General features: G+C 41.3%; 1 protein-coding gene across 1 annotated transcript; it reads right to left on the bottom strand.

The window, feature by feature from the left end:
• Positions 1-1,232: 1,232 nt before the first annotated feature.
• Positions 1,233-16,845, bottom strand: LOC147896873 (transmembrane 9 superfamily member 1-like). The gene is made up of 13 exons (XM_087381258.1): positions 16,529-16,845; positions 16,069-16,264; positions 15,784-15,888; positions 15,481-15,498; positions 15,298-15,392; positions 15,054-15,206; positions 14,543-14,677; positions 13,455-13,621; positions 3,090-3,184; positions 2,780-2,910; positions 2,415-2,657; positions 1,981-2,254; positions 1,233-1,884 (listed from the first exon to the last, which is right to left on the bottom strand). The coding sequence occupies exons 1-13, from the start codon at positions 16,616-16,618 to the stop codon at positions 1,817-1,819; spliced, it is 1,770 nt and encodes a 589-aa protein (XP_087237384.1). The 5' UTR covers positions 16,619-16,845; the 3' UTR covers positions 1,233-1,816.
• Positions 16,846-17,289: the final 444 nt, after the last annotated feature.

Below are 17,289 nucleotides of genomic sequence, written 5' to 3' on the forward strand. Positions count from 1 at the left end.
ACAAATTCATATTAATCTTATCTAATGTGATTAAAAAGACTACCAAGTATTAAGTTAATTAGTTTGCCTCCCTTGGACCTCTCGACCGAATTAACCTAAGATAGGAGAAAACATGGTTTTTATACTTTTATTTTCACTAGAACTAGATCCCTCTATATAAAAATATATAGCAGTCACTCATTCACTTTCATATATTATAAATTTTATTATTTAGACATCCTTTGTAACCTTGTTATCACCTAAAAAGAGTGTTAGATAATAATTTCTATGAGAAACATCCCTCACAATTACTCTCAATGTAATAATATTATACATATATAATTGCTTATTAAATAAATTTATATCAATATGATTCTAGTAATTTTACAAAATAAGTAACAAGACATTTATGGATATATTTCTAAAGAAGTAAAAATAACCATAAAGAAGTATTAACTTGGACTTACATAACTACTCTCGTAAAATACATGTAAGATTTAAGAATGTATATGCAAGATTTTGCAAAATATAACCCGATAGATGTGCTCAAATGACATTTTACGATCAATTTGAGTGGTTGAATGACTATATTTAAACATTGGATGAGAAAGTTACGTTACTTTCAAACATGTTGTCTAAGGACGAAACTACCTTAGAAGGCCTACTCCAAAGGTAGTTTCGCTGGCGAAACTACCTTGGATAGCTTGCTTCAATGAAGCTTCGAAGGAGAAACCCTTTCATAAAGATAGAAGAGGTAGCTCTCAATGTCACCCCCTTAAAAGTTGTAAGAAGGATCATAAGGCAACTTTCATAGAGAAATCTACTCTATATGTGGGTTGTTCAAAAGCCATCCCATTATGTTATTCACCATCTCCAAAGATTCATGAAAGTTTGTGTATAAAATAGGCATTCCTATAATACTTTGTATATTTCTAAGTGAAACTATGTTTTCTTTCGATCTACATAGTTGGAAGCGCTTTTTTTCCTTCGCTAGGACGGTCGAAAGATTTTGCTCGGAAAATGGTTATCCCCCTCTCAAATTTTATTCATTGAATAACCCACATTTGTTGTTCGTAACCTTATCTCTCAAATAAGTGATTTTATTTTATCATTTTTAGAGGAATCTTAAAATGGGCACCCCACACAAAAAAAAGGGACCCAAGGGAAACAGAGGAGCTGAATACTCGAAAAGCGAGTGTCAAACAACAAGCGAACAAGACTAGCTCCATAGAAACATTAAAGCCAAGAAACAATTTGATAAAATGTGGAGTATATTAATTTAAAAAACGTCACCTTAGCTCATCTTTGACAAATCTTACTACAAAGAATTACTACTATAGTCAAAACAACATTAGCCAACTGACAGACCAATAACCTTGCAGAACTCCCTCCCCAAAAGCACCCTGAATATGTGCTTCCAGAAATCCAGCCCAAACTCTAGCACTTAATTCAAGCCACAGCAAGCTTTTGGCATTCAAGTTAAACTTCCAAGTTCCTACATGTGTGATGAACACATGTCCCATGTAAAGTTAATCGCCCCTTCGAAAAAAAGTTATGCCCTTTCTGACATTCAATATCCATGCAAAAGGGCCCTCCCAAACAGCCTAGAATAATACTGATTCACTGATTCCAAGATTGGCCATGCTCTAATGGCCTATATAGACCCCAAGGTAACGGTTTCAATTTGAAAACGCATGTTCTTACTACTGAGGTTAAGACTTCAGCCTACTATGGCATGTCATCAGCAAAATTTTATCAAATGAATCAGGAACTGGTTCTGACCTGTTAGGAGCACTTAGCCTCAGACACCTCTCTGTGACACTGAATGATCAGCCCATCAATCACACTTGATATTTCTGTAAATTCGCCTTACAAAGAGAGACGAGCCCAGATAACCAACAGCACCTGGTATAAACAGAAAAAATTAGCATGTCCTCTACCATGAAGACCTTGCAACCAACACTTCATACAGAAATTTTGAAATAACAAGGGTCTACTCACCACATAGTATACCGAGTCCAAGGCAAAACATCAGCGTGTAACCGAAATAGAAACTTGTTTGAAAGAACCCCGACATTCTTGTCTTCATGTGATAATAATAAATCGAGTATAAGTACACATATGCAGCAGTGGATGCTGCAGAAAAAAACGATGTCCATTGCCAGTGGTAGTTTTCAGCATTCAGCAAAAAGTATGTTCCCACTATAGTGACACAAATGGTCACAATGATGAGGATGACAAATACCAAGAGCATGAATCCATAAACATAATAAACCTGAAAAGGCAATAAAAAACAAATGGATTGTGATAATGTGGGATAGGCTGCAAAAAATCAGAAGACATAAGGTTGTGAATTCTACATGCTTATAACACACAGAGGCAAAAGATACACAATAGATATAAGATCCTCATGTATTCTCTTCGCCATGGCATACCTTATAGTTCCAGAAAGACGTAAAAACAAAGTACATTTCAATGAAGATGCTTCCAAATGGCAACAGTCCTCCCATCAGTGATACCACAAAGGGTGTTAGGTACCACTTTTTCTCAGGAATAGGCCTAGGAATAGTTTTGACTCTGCACGGATTGTCGGGAGCACCACTCCAATTCCTACCAACTACTGTACCGAGCAGTGCCAAAGGGAAAGATATGAAGGCCCATATTATAAAAACCACCACCTAAAATGTTCAACCACAACAGTGTTAGCAATAAATTTTCGCATTGAAGCTCATTCCCCTCTTTGCAGCAAAAAATTTTTGAAACAGACAACCGCTAGCACAGCCCATTCAGAGGTTTTTACCATGGTCCCAAAGGGAATGGCTGCTAGAGACCGGTAGAAAATTGCTACTATGTTCAATCCAAAACCAATGCCAAAGCACAAAAATGGAAATAGTGAAGCAGTAAGGAGCATCGATTTGATCCAGTACTTCCCTGAATGGCATCACAAATCTATCAGAAAAAACATATGGAGCTGCAAAAAAATAGTCCATGGGCACCTCAGTAAATACTCTACGACCATTCAGAAACACATGCAAAATACAGTTGTAAGCACTTCCAAAACATGTCTCGTGTCTACTTAAAATTTAAAAACATGGACGGAAGAAGCATACCATCATTCCGTGAGTAAAGGCTTCCGCTCACATATCCAGCAATGAAGGATGTAAATGCATAGCATATGATGAATGCTGTAACTATTGCTCCACGTCTAGCAAAATTACAGGCGCAAATTTTGTCAATAAAATCTACTAGGGCATCCCAATAGATAGCAAACCCTACATATGATGCTTAACATGTGTGTAATTGGCAACATAGTGGTATGCTTGTATCAAATAAGCACACAAATCCAAATATCCATGAACATCTGACCTATCTGGAGTCTACTGCTAGCACTGTGATTCAGTAAATTGATGTAGCAGAAACATAGAGCTTATGGATGTACCTGTCATAAATCTCTGGGGCTTTTTCTGTGAGCACAGTTTACTCTCTTAAATTTCCATGGTGTGTGGTAGTGTTCTTGTGTTGCAAATTTTTCAGAACTTACATGCTCATTTTCAAATCGCACTAACTTGATAACAAGCATTCTGAGTACGTGTAGCATCCCATCTAAATTTCACAAAAGCTATGTGCATACTGATGCACAAGGAAAGAGCACTGAAGAACAGGCATACAATCAGATCACATGTCAAAAGAGCAAGACTTAAGGGGAGAGGCAAATAACAAGTCATCTATACCAAATAGGAGGCCTATAGCATTGATGGCACTGCACGTAGGGGCCTCTGACCTGGGGTCTTAGTGCCAATAAAAGCATGTAGTGCGAGGGGTCCCATGTCCACAATGCCTGGCCAATGTGAAGCTGTCCATGGGCCAAAAACATGCGCAAGAATGAGACTTCGCAGGGCTACATTCACCACAAACCCACCCCAATAGTCTCAATCATTCACTGAACACTCTCTGAATAGTCAACCAAAATCTGAGATGGACACAATGCCACAAAAGAGGCACTCAAAGAGGTCAGACTTGCCATGAGGCCACTTCCAAATTGAACATGTAGATGTTGGAAAAGGAAAAGAGGGGATAGTAGCAGAGGAGAAGGTAGAAAAAGTCAGGAAAAGGGGAATGGAGAAGGCACGTGCGCACATACGCATGCACACGTGTACACACCCCCAAAAAAAAATCATTGAGAGTCAGAAGAAGTCATAATTCTGCTGGCCCATGAATGTGCTATCTAAGTCTCTCCAGAACTCAATACCAAGACAATAGCACATAAGTCCAAGATCTTTCATGTAGAACTCTACAGATAAGTCTTGTTTCAGCTTGTTGATGAAGCTATCATTGCTTCCTAGCACAATCAAATCATCTACATACAAAAGTACAATAGTAATGTATTCCCTTAAACTTTATAGTAAAGAGTATGATCTGCATTGGACTTCATGTATCCCAATTAGGAAAATAGTTGTCGATTCTACTATACCAACTTCGGAGTGCTTGCTTTAAGCCGTATAGACTTTTGTTGAGATAGCAAACCGGATGCTCTTTCCCTGGTTCAACATACCCTGCTAGTTACTGCATATAGACTTTCTCATCTAGGTAACCATTGAGAAAAGCATTTTTGACATCTAGCTGGTACACATTCCATTTGCGGAGTGTCGCTAATGATATCAAAAAATCTTATGGAATCCATCTTCGCTACTGGAGCATAAGTCTCATCATAATCTTGATCATATTGCCTTTTGCAACTAGTCTCGCTTTGTCCCTTTCAATGCTTGCATCTGAATTGTACTTAACTTTGTAAATCCATTTGTTTGCTATGGCTTTTTTCCTGGTGTAAGGTCGCATAAATACCAAGTATTGTTTTTGTACAAAGCTTCTGTTTCTTTATTCATAACAGTTTGTCATTCTAGCTAGTCAACTGCATCTGCAAAGTACACTGCCTCCTCTATAGCCAAGATGATAGTCATAAGAGCATAATTGGTGGTTTCAATCTGGTTTGCTTTGCCTTTCTGGGCATACGTCAATCTAGTTGGTGGTCTGCTTTCTCTAGTAGACCATCTGAGTTACTACTCTTCTAGTCGATTCTCTGACAATTCTTTCTCTTCTTCATCAACCTTTTCTATACGTGACTAAGTAATCGGTATAAACATCTCCTGTGTATTTGATGTTTTTCATTTTGATTCTTCTGTAGCCATGATGGTAGTCATAAGAGCATAACTAGTGGTTTCAATCTGGTTTACTTTGTCGTTCTGAGCATATGTTAATCTGGTTGGTGGTCTACTTTCTCTAGTAGACCATCTGAGTTGTTGCTCTTCTAGTCGATTCTCTGACAATTATTACTCTTCTTCATCAATCTTTTCTGTATGTGACTAAGTAATCGGTGTGATCATCTCTTGTGTATTTGATGTTTTCCATTTTGATTCTTCATCAAATATTAATCCCTAAAGATTATGACCTTTCGGTTGATGAGATCATACAGCTTGTATGCTTTGCTTTCTTCACTGTAGCCAACCATGATGCATTTACGTGACTCAACATCCAACATTATGCGATGATCGCCATGCATGTAGACATATGCTATGCAACCAAATATACAGAGATGCCCAATGGGTGACTTATATCCAGTGAATGCCTCATAAAGTGTCATACCTTGAATCGGTTCAATCGGCAACCGTTTAAGTAGTTTACAATGGCAATTGCTTCTATAAAGTCATTCAGAAGATGCTTCTCACTGAGCATTGCTCTAGCACTATCTACTAAAGTCATTCTTCCTTTCAACTATTACATTCTACTGTGTATCTGCACATGTGAATTGTCTTCGAATGCCATTAATTCTATAAAAGTTCACGAATGCTAAAGACATATATTCACCTCCTCTATCCGATTTCATGACTTTAATCTTTATGTCTGTCTGGTTCTCAACCATGACTTTGAATTGTTGAAATCTGAGAAAGACTTCAGATTTCTCTTTCAGAAAATAGACCCAACAATATCTACTGTAGTAAAGTGAACCATTGATGCTACGGATCTATGCATAATCCCATACATCTGTATGAATCAAATCAAGAATACCCCTTGCTCGAAAAGTGCTTCAGCCACAATTGGTTCTCTTTTGTTTACCGAAGCAACATGCTTCATAATTTTTTTCAAGAAACTGTAGTTTCGAAATTCCAATTGCCATATTTTGATTTCTTAGCTGCATCAAGCTTTTGAAGTTAACATGTCCATATCTCTTATGCCATAATGCGAAAAGTGACATTGGTTGTTGAGCTGACGTGGCATACAAGTCTGGTACTAAAGCTAGCATTCTCGACAAGCGTGTTTCCTCGACTACTTTTTCTACTAGCTGATATCCTTTGGATTTGTCTCTGATTGTGCATTCATCCCCATCGAAGATGACTCTATAGTTGTGTTCTATCGCTTGCCCAACTGACAAAAGGTTCTTGCTGAGCTTTGGAACATAGAGTACATATTTTACCAATCCTTTCAGACTAGTGACGTGGCACTTTGGATAAGGTTGCCACGTGACAACTAGAGAACCAAAACCTTGGCTGTATGATTACCCTGAGTATAGGATTGCTGACCCTTATCATTTTTTGAACCCTTAGGGATAAGATCCTCGGAATCTTTAAGATTTCATGAGAATATACCGCGATGCGCCGAAATATTCTCTGATGATGTCCGATGCTGTCAAAATCATCAGGATTCTGAGCATCATGATACTTTCAGAGAATCTTGTCGAAGATCCGAAACATCTAACACACATATCTTTTCATTCCGGAACAGCAACCACCCACTGCCTATACTGTAGGTGGCACAATCCCTTAATTCTGAACCATGGAGCTCCCATCCTAGACCTTTTACCAAAAAGAATTGAAATGAGTCATGACTATCAGTTACGTAAAGCCCTCTCAAGGATTGAAATAGGTCTAAGGATATTTTCGTAAATGACATAGCATTTACGAACGTGATCCGACTTAAGGCATCTGCTACACCATTCAAGGAACCTTTCGATAATGTATCTCAAAATCAAAGTCTTACATTAACTCTGCCCATCTAGACTTTCTTCCCCTTAATTCCGACCCGTCACACACATACTTTATTGATTGATGATCAGTCAATACAAGAAACTTTGAGCCATACACGTAGTGTCTCCAAACTTTGAGAGCATACACTATTGCATACAGTTCTTTTTCTAGTGTGGGCCAACGATATTGAGTGTCGTCAAGCTTTTTACTTTCAAAAGCTAAAGGTCTGCCCTCTTGGAATAAGGCTGCCCCAATCGCAAGGTCACTCACATTGGCCTCTAAAACATAAGGCCAGGAAGGATCAAGCAGTGCAAGAACAAGTGCTTCCTTGATACTTTGTTTCAAGGTCTCAAAAGCCTTGTTCATTTCCTCACTCCAAGATATAGGCTGGTTAGACTTGCGTCCACGACCTTTCAACATGCTGGTCAAGGGTACTGTGATGTGAGAGTAGACACGTACGGACTTTCTCACAAAGATCGTAAATCCTAGAAAAGAACGAAGTTGTTTCATTGTCTGAGATATGGGCCATTCCAAAACCTTTTGAATACGATCTAGGTCAATGTTGATACTTTCTGAAGTAATCTTGTATCCTAAGTAAATGATCTACTTCATGAAGAAGTCACATTTACTCATCTTGGCATATAGCTTATGCTAGCTTAATAGAATTAAGACAGTCCTGAGGTGTCTAATGTCGTCCTCTAACGATCGGCTATATATCAAGATGTCGTCTAAGAAGACAACAACGTTCATCATTTGCTGAAAAGTAGCAAGAGCATTGGTCAACCCAAAAGGTAATACGAGAGATTCGTAGTGACCATACCTAGTACGAAAAGCGTTTACAACCCAGGTTCACATAATCTTAAAGCTGCAAAGCCAACTCGTCCTCCTCAAGCTGGCTCATCCTATGAGGTGGAATACTAGTACAGGAACTAAATCGATGCGATGATCTACTGCTCTTTCTAGCCTTCCGCGAGTTGTGCAGGAAATACATCAACAAAATCATCTAACAACGTTCTTAATTCTCGATGTTCAACACGCTTAAATCATTTTTGTTATCAACAATGAAGAAAGCGAAATCAAAACACCCTGATACACATCACAATGAGAAGTGTTTAATATATTCCGAAGCTACATCGCAGATACTATGGGTCCCTAAGAAGAGGGAATCACATTTAATACAAATTGGGATGTCCTTATCCAAAAAAGAGAGAGTATGATCTTTCCATCCGAATTGAATATCGTGGGTTTTAAACCACTCTATTCCGATCAACAAGTCCACATGTTGCTAGTGCATAACATAACACATAAGAGTATCTATGTAGTCTTGAATCCAGAGAGAAAGATCGTCGATCTTGCGATCCCAAAACTGCTTCCCAGCTGGAAGCTGCACCTCGTGGGTGTGATCGCTAGGTGTCATGGACAGCCCCAACTTCTACACAAGTTTGTAATTCACAAAATTGTGGAGAGCTAACCAAGTCAAAGAGAATGTGAACTCGTTTGTCCCTCACTTCTCCATAATCTCGGAAAAGGTCATGGGGGCCAAATAACAAATTAGTAAAAGTGCAATTACATGAAAGTGGGCAAGTAATGACATTTACAAAAATACATGTCATCGAGGCTTGGTTAGCTCCCTTAGCTTTGGTTCCTTGGATTGCTTGGAGCTTCGATGCATGTGCCTGCGTCTGGTTCTTGCGCTTAGGACAACCATTCCTTGTGTGGCCCCGCTCTCCTTTCTTTAACTTGAGGATGCGTAAGAAACAGGCTTTACCATTCTTTGTCTGAGTCAAGTTTTTCTCGGAAGAATTTTCGATCCCCCTGATCCAGAAGCGGACTAGAAGAACTTCCTCTTGTTCTTCCCACTCGTATCAAAAGTAGTGGTTCCCTTTACGCTAGCCATGGTAACATCATATATGCGCGCATAATTCATGGCCTCTTGCAAAGTGGTTCATTTATGTTCTTGATCTGGAGTTTATAGGAATCAGGTAATCCATCCACAAAGAATCCCAAAAAAGTCACAAGGTCCATCTTTGTACCTTTGGCTTGCAAATCTCAAAACTTCTAGAGATAAACTTCAAAGGTCAAGTCGGACATATCGAGGGCTCTGAACTTCCCTACAATATCATAATCCTCCTCTTTCTTCAGGAACTCTTTCTTGAATAGCTCTTCAAATTCGATCCAAGTGGAGGGTTTCAGCCGCAACTCCTTGTTAGAAATGACCCAACAAAGGGTACACACAGCAGAAGACTGATAGTAATGCCCAAGAGCTCACACAGTGTGCGTGGGGTGTGGAATCGTCCGTCCACAAAGTAGGACAAAATACAATAACAAAAGGTTCTCCTACTAAATGTCTAGATCTCTGAGCCCGTGTGCTCCACCTCGAGCATATGCAGACTCTCTGTCTAGATCCCTTCCACCTTGCTGTCCAGAAGCCAGCCTAGGTGGGCTGCACCTTGAGCTCGGTCTGCAGCCCTATGTCAGCCTCCTTCTCCTCCTGTGTGTAGGTCCAAGGGTGGGCTTGCTGCTGCTGTCTGCTCCCCAACTCTGCTGCTCCAAGTGATGTGTTATGAGGCCAAATGCCTCTCCTTTTATAGGGCACAAGGCCCCCTTGAATGGACCGACCAGCCAGCCTCATCCTGGCCAACCAGTCTGCTTGCTGGCCGACCTGGTTGGCTGGTCCAACCAGCCCTTTATAAGGGCCTTTGGCAGCCCCTTTTGGGCTGCTTCCTTTGCCCAATCCTGCGCCTATTGCAGGCCTGTTTGCAGGCCTTATGCCTGCCCATGGACCCCCACCATGAAGCCGTACTGCAGCCGTACAGTTGCACCACCTGTCCGCCACTATTCGGGGCCTGTTCCAGCCCGTACAGACAGCCTGGAGGCGCCTTCGACAGGCTGCTGTGCTGCCCACATGACAGCTCATGTGCTGCCCATGTGGCAGCCCCCTCCCTTATCTTTTCTGCCTAGGTTCACCTCCCCCATGCTCTCCTCATATGGGGGCTTACTAATGGGGAGGTGACCATTCCAACACTCCTTCCACCAAATTAAGGCTTTTCCAGATAAAATACCCTGCTGCAAGTTGGATCTTCTTTTCATCACGAAGGGGTGAAACTGAAGTGTACTTGCCACTTGTGCAACCTCCTTGGTCCTACATTTCTGGTCTCCAGGATAGGGATCTAGTGTAATGTTTGGACTCAACACTGAAGCTAAAGCATCCATTTTCGCTGTTTTTTTAAGCTTCCAAGCATCGAAACCCTTCTTGGCCCAATCCCGACCAGCTCCCATCGCACCTCTCCTCTTGCCCTCTTCTCTAAACGACAGCCCTAATACTCTCAGCCAGACATTCTTCTGCGTCCCCTAGCCAAACCCCAATTTCCGCGATAGCCTAGCACTTCACTCTCGCAGCCCTACGGAAGCTAATCTTCCCGCCATAAGATCCCCTTAACCTTGAATCCCTAGCTGCGAATCTGTCTCTCCCTGATTCTTCAGGGAATCTTTATAGCCCTCCCTGCATCACAACAAATCCTCCTAGGCTCTCTTCAGGAAATCTTTCTATCCCAATCCACATGAATTGTAACCCTAACTGACAAATCCACAAGCTCTGCAGGATATCCCAAGAAATTTACGAATTTGAATCTTACCTGGAGGAAATCACGTCCCTTTCCATCGTCATCCCCAGAGAATCGTACCTTGGGAGTTGGCTCTGATACCAACTGGCACGACCCCAAAGCTCCTAAGAATCTAGACCTGCAAGCAAACACAAGAACAACAACAAATGTGAGGAACTGAGCAGGCTACTCACCACCCAACCACGACATCTACGAGAAATGATCTCGAATCAAGAGATGTCCCCCCCGAGCCACAAGTTGAGCTAATGGCACGAACTCCCAACCAGATCCTTGGAGGCCTTGGATCTGTTGCTCGGCCTTGGGCTATGCTAGGATGCAAGCATGCGTCCACGTCACGATCCAAGATCCAGGCCTTACACAAGAGAGCTAGACTTGCTCCCCCCTCCTCCGGACAATCGAACCCCTGGGCCCCTTTTATAGAGTCGAGCGCAATATGCCAAAAATAACGAAGAGACCTATCTAGTTCGTACCCTTGCCAGTCAACCAAGAATCAATCTTGCCTAGCCCTAAGCCCCCCTAGGCTAATTGAGCTAGTCTTGTGTACCTCTGTACATGTCAGATACCCATCCGTGCACATGACAATTTGGGAGCTAGAGTGCTCCTACTCAAGAACAAGGACACAGACTAGCCCCAAACCTTGATGCCCCTTTTGGTATTTCTTTATTAATTGGAGAAACCTGCAAATGGGATACACAACAGATTCAACTTTCCTTGCATTTTGTCCATAACACACTTCCAGAGGGCATCAATGCCCAAGCAATAACCCTACTGGGCTCTACTCTCACCTTACAAAGTGATCGGCATTCAACACTTCCATATGCTTTGCACAAGACTTAGAAATTGTTACTAGCAACCCGTGGAGGGTCACACAACTCCTTTGACTGTCTCACGTGTCCACTAGGCCATTGACATGCCCAACCATGGGTGAAAGCATAAATGATCAGCCTACAATCTCAAGAACTATGCACTCAAACTAAAAGCATTCACTGTAAACCATCCTACTAACAAAATCTCTCTACGAGGAGCAAGATCAAGCGGGAGCAGCCAGCTTATCCATACACGAGCTTGGGCAAACCAACATCAAAGGATTATTACTCTACCCATACATCAACGTACAACCGTACATTGCACCTGTACACAACCTATGCACCCGTATAACCTTGGGATCCCGTACAAACCGTACACACCCTGCTATCCATACAGTCATGCATGCTTTGCAGCCCGTACAGCCATTCACGATATGCAATCCGTACTGTTGTTCACGACATGCAGTCTATACAACCATTCATAACCTTGTCCGTATGCCCGTACACAGCAATCCATTCTCTTGGATCCACACACTACCTTCCATACACTGAATTCTATGACATGAACAACTCTCATGCCTCCCGTCAATGCCTACGCCTTTTTTTTCCCAACTACTTCCAACAACCTTTGCTAACAATTGAGAGGATTTGGATTTAATAGGTGATCCCCTAGCTAGAGGAGCTCGAATGAATCCCCCAACCTATTGCAGCTTGCTTTTCCTTGAAGACAAGAAGCAGGTTGACTAACTAGAACAAGAACTTAATGAATAAGTAATCATTAGGCACCTTGTGGGCTCACTCACACTCGCTGTTAGGGTTAAGACTGGGTACTGGTGAGCTTCGTATTACATGGAGACTCCATTGCCCCACAGGAAGGTTCTAAAAAGCGTATTAACCTGAGACAAGACTCAATCATCCACCATCGAGACAACCCAAACGTTACTCCAAAGATCCTCGATTTACTTGCCCACATTTTGTTTTCTTTTTCCCCTGGTTGCCTTCCTTATTCCCCATGGATCCAAAAAATGAGTTGTTTGAGTTTGAAACGGAGCTCGTTCTCAACTCGTCTTGCTAGCTTGAATCCTAGCACCTTTCACCTTTTGCCTGGCTGCCTTACAATCCTCATCAAACCATATGTTGAATTGGAAAGCTCCCCCCGTGTGCTTCATGGCCTGTTTCAAGAAAAACATTGTTCAGCGCATCCTCTTGGTGTATTCGAACAGAATTGCCATTTCAACCTTTCAATAGTTCAAGTACAACATGGAACCCCCTTCTACCTCTCCACAAAGTATGGATCACGTTGGATATGCAGCTCTTGCCATCAATGCTCCGATTCCTGAGGCTATCTATTATTCATGTATGCCATTGGTCAAGACCATCCACGTATTTCCACATTCTTAGCAAAGTTATACCATGTTTTATCTGTTGCAAAATCAAGTTGGAGGGAGGGGGCTGCTAGCTCTGCCACCCCCCTGTGAGACAGCAAAATCCCCAAATGAGCCAGCACATGCAATTTGCAGTGGTAATCCACTGCTACCAGGCTTGTTGAAATAAACGCAGCCTTGATCAGCCATCCAGTTGTGGATTGAGAAGCGATACAAAATGTTAAAAACTACAGTAGTTGCTTTATCAAGCTCGTGAGCCAATTTGGCAGAAACGAAGAATCTTTCACCTAGCAATTAGAAACATGTGTATCCCACAATAAGTGGATTTATCTTCCAAGATCTACACTTGGCATTTTGCTATATTGACTACATGCTCTGCTGTAGCAATGTGACAAATCTGTCTTCTTTTTACTTTTAAATTGTCATTAAAGTCAGTTTGTTTCCCAACCAAAAAACGTATTTAGTCTCAATCCATTTTTAAAAGGTGATACATTGATACAGTAGGTGCAAAAGAGAGATGCACGCAATAATAACATCACTGCCCTTCATCTTATAAATGTTCAAAAACCTCCACAAGTGCATTTTTCAAAAGGGAAGAACAAATATCTCATGTCAAGTATTTTTGTGTTCTCAGAAGCATACCCAACATATAACATCCCAACACTTGCCAGAAGGATAACCAATAGTACAAGTGCAGACAGCTGTGCACCAGTCCCCACCAAAGCTGATAGAAGAACCAGGTTTCGAGGTGAACGGAAGACATCTCCATGCACTAATTTCCACCCAGATTCTTCGTTCACATCCCTCTCCTTTAAAATGAAGCACAAATTAGTTACACTTAACTTCGCCACATTACCAACCATATAGAGCTACCTAATCATCACAAGAACATGAGCATTGGGTTTGATCGAAAGTTATCAGCCAGTCTAGCACGCCCTAGCTTAGCATTAAACAGGTAGAAACTTTATTTTTGATTGCTTAACTCTGTGTGTGTGTGTGTGTGTGTGTGTGCACACGTATGTATATAATAAATACGTGCATGCATGTATGGATATACATACATATGCACTTGCATACATGCATACATGTATATAGGTGTGTATACACCTACATACATATATGTGCATATATGCATATGTATGTCTATATGTATGCACATAAATGGGTTACACACACACATATACAATATACATACACGTGTATATACTGTGCGCGCACCACGCACACAGAGGTAGACAGATCTTTGATGGACATCTGTCTACACACACACAAACACATACATACATAATGCACGCATCTCTCTCTCTCTCTCTCTCTCTCTCTCTCTCTCTCTCTCTCTCTCATACATACACACACACGTATATATTACATACACGTTTATATTACATACACGTTTATACTACACGCGTGCACAGTACACTCACACACACACACACACACACACACGTACGCAGACACATTTGTATCCAATCTTACACATTAACATTGTTATAAAACAAGCGAAAAAGCAAAATTATGAGTAAATGAAAACCTTTTTTTTGTTTAATAAACTTAGCAAAGCTACGCTTATGTTCTCATCAGTACCCAAGCATAAGCTGCCATCTGGGTTTCAAGGGATACCGGAATCTATTGAAACATCTTTAAAACAAATCATTCATCAAAACCAAAACATGTGCAATTTCTAAAGAACAATCTCAAAGTGAGTTCACAGCAAGGTGGTAATCCCTCACCAATGTCTCTAAATCATCTTCTTCTCGAGCATATTTTGCATAATCATTGCGCAGAGTCCTCATTAAGATCATCGAGACTAATCCCGTGAGAAATATGACCATCATGAAGGAATTGAAGATGGAGAACCAGTGTATCTGACAGACATTTTCGATTTGATGTCAGTGTTTTCCGAAAAGTAAAACCATTGGTAAAATATTTGAGCCCAGTCGATAATTGCATAATGGGTTGACTCAAATTTCTTCATTTTTTTTCTTTTACATATGCTGAATGCGGCCTCACTCCCAAAGTAGAGTTCATTTTAAAGTCATATGATGTATTATGGATTAGATTTTCATAATTTTCACAGGAAACAACAAAAGAGGCAGTTGTTCTTGGGACGACACTGCCAAGGGTGCAGGGCGGCAGCAAAAGGGGAGACGAGAGGGGGGGGGGGCACGGGGGGGGCGCTCTTTGCAAGACTACAACAGATTAATCCTCTCCTATGGGGAAACTTGTTGGTATCCAACTCACCTGATGTTCAAAAAATGGGTAGTCCAAATAAGCATCAAATCTCCTGGCAAAGCTAATGCTAGTTTCCAGCCAGCTCACTGAATATGTAAGTTCCAGGGGCTTTCCAGGTACAAGGCTCCGAGGACTATCTTGTGTGAGATTCACTTGGATAATCTGTTTAAAAACCAAACGTAAGACTTCACCATCAGACCACCTTTCAGCAGTTTTCACGAGATCACCTACTATTGGTCATCCAATTGTATACCTGATCATTGTTGTACTTGATTAATAGGTTCTTGTGAGTAAAAAGAAGGTGCTTTGATTCCTCATTCTTTTCAGGATGGTATTCACCAACAAATCCTGCGCATAAGACAACGATAATATGCTTTCATGCTCAAGTACTTAAGTTGTGGGATACATCAAATCCAGGTAAATAATGTCCACGTACCCCATAAAGGAAGGTCATCTGAGATGAAGAACACAGTTGCAGCATACCAGCAACAAAAATTATGTCATCAGTATTAAAATAAAAATAAGATAACGGAATGCAACAGTGGAAGAGGCTTGAACTTCAACTCTCTTTTTTGCAAAGTGAGAGACTTCTATTAAGTATGAAAGAACTCCCCACAAGTGCGAGACTCAAGGTGCTGATACATCATGCCGAACATGAACAAACCTCAAGAACAATACCTTAAGAGAAACATGCAGAAAACTATGCATCACAAAAGAGGCTTGAGATTTGATCACTAACCCATAAAAAACTCGAACCAGTATGTGTTCTCAATTGCATCTTTAAAGTCTTGCACTTTCTCGGCATCCAAGTCTATTTTACAAATGGACTGCCGTTCAACATTTTCTGTTTCACATAAGTTCATCAAAAACATTGCAGACTTGGAACTGAATAATATCTTGTTCTAGGTGCTGACAAGGAAAGGATTCGTTTAACAGCGGATCACTTGTCGAATGCATCTCTTGAATTAACGCCCAGGTCGCGAAGATAACGGTCTGTAGGGGCAAGCGATCATAGATTCCTTACTCTTAAATCTGATGTCGATCTGACTGTCAATCAGCTCGTTCCCTTCCAACACCTCACCAAGCCCACCCCATTTGTGAACGGGGCTTTGGTTTCCAGGCAGGCAGAACGGTAAACTGTAGTAATTATACGTCTCTTGAGGATTGTAATATGGGCCGACCTTATTCACCCACAGAATGACTCGATCTTGCTCCCCATACTGTGCACGTAAAGTAAGATTGGAAGCGTGAATCTCAACACAAATCCACTACTCTCACCAAGAACGTTAACCCCAAAAACCTTCCCCGGAAGCAAAAAGAAGTCACATTAAGTTTTCGTAACCGAAGCTGTAGGAGTGCTTTACAAGGAAATTCTTTAAAATGCAACAGAACGGAGCTAGCAAATGGGAGATCGAGAATGCGCAAAGAAAGCAACGAAGAATTGCAAGGGTATCAAACAAATAAAGGGGTAGATCAGAAAATACCTTGTGATCGTACTCTGATGCAGAGGCAGAAAGGAGGAACAAGAGGAGGGAGGCCAACAGGGAAGCTGTTGGCCAAAGCCATCGGAGCATGATGGCAATGGCGATGAGAAGAAGGAAAACCCTAAAAAGGAGCAGGGAAAGACCAGCAGCACCTATAGGCAATGCTCGTGTAAAACTTACAAAAAAAAAACGAAGGCTATAGCTAACACACAGAGAGAAAAAGAGAGAGAGAGAGAACGAGGAGGAGGAGTGCCAATATCTGCGCAGTTATTGCCACCCCCTCTTCTCTCGTTGTGGAATGGTGTGCATGTGCCCTGGTTAAGCGTGCTAGAGTGAAGACGTGCGCGGTTAAGGCCCTTGATTATGGTGCGCAAAAGAGTGTGATCCCTCACGAGCATGAGATCAACATTTTTTTTAACAACTCAAACCCCATGGCTTCTCCTTTCTCTAGCTCTCTATTATTACCTCACCCTGGAATAGGCAATGCTTGTGAGGCATTTTGACTCTTGCGCATAGATACCCACCTCTTCTTCTTCTCTCTTCTTCTTTATCTTTATTTTACAAAAAGGTTGTTTCACTAAAACTAAAATGGGCCACCTTACATCTTTGCTAGTGGAGTGTGCAAGAACAGCATGAGCAAAATATGTATTTGTAACATGGCTAGAGCCCAAGATCAATGGATGTCCTCCATTGCTCATGATAGTATCTCTCTCTCTCTCTCTCTCTCTCTCTCTCTCTCTCCATGTTTGTGTGCATTGCAA

This window comes from Dipteris shenzhenensis, chromosome 11 (genome assembly GCF_047967505.1).
Source record: "Dipteris shenzhenensis isolate YYH24624 ecotype China chromosome 11, Dip_SZ_1.0, whole genome shotgun sequence".
NCBI lineage: Eukaryota > Viridiplantae > Streptophyta > Polypodiopsida > Gleicheniales > Dipteridaceae > Dipteris > Dipteris shenzhenensis.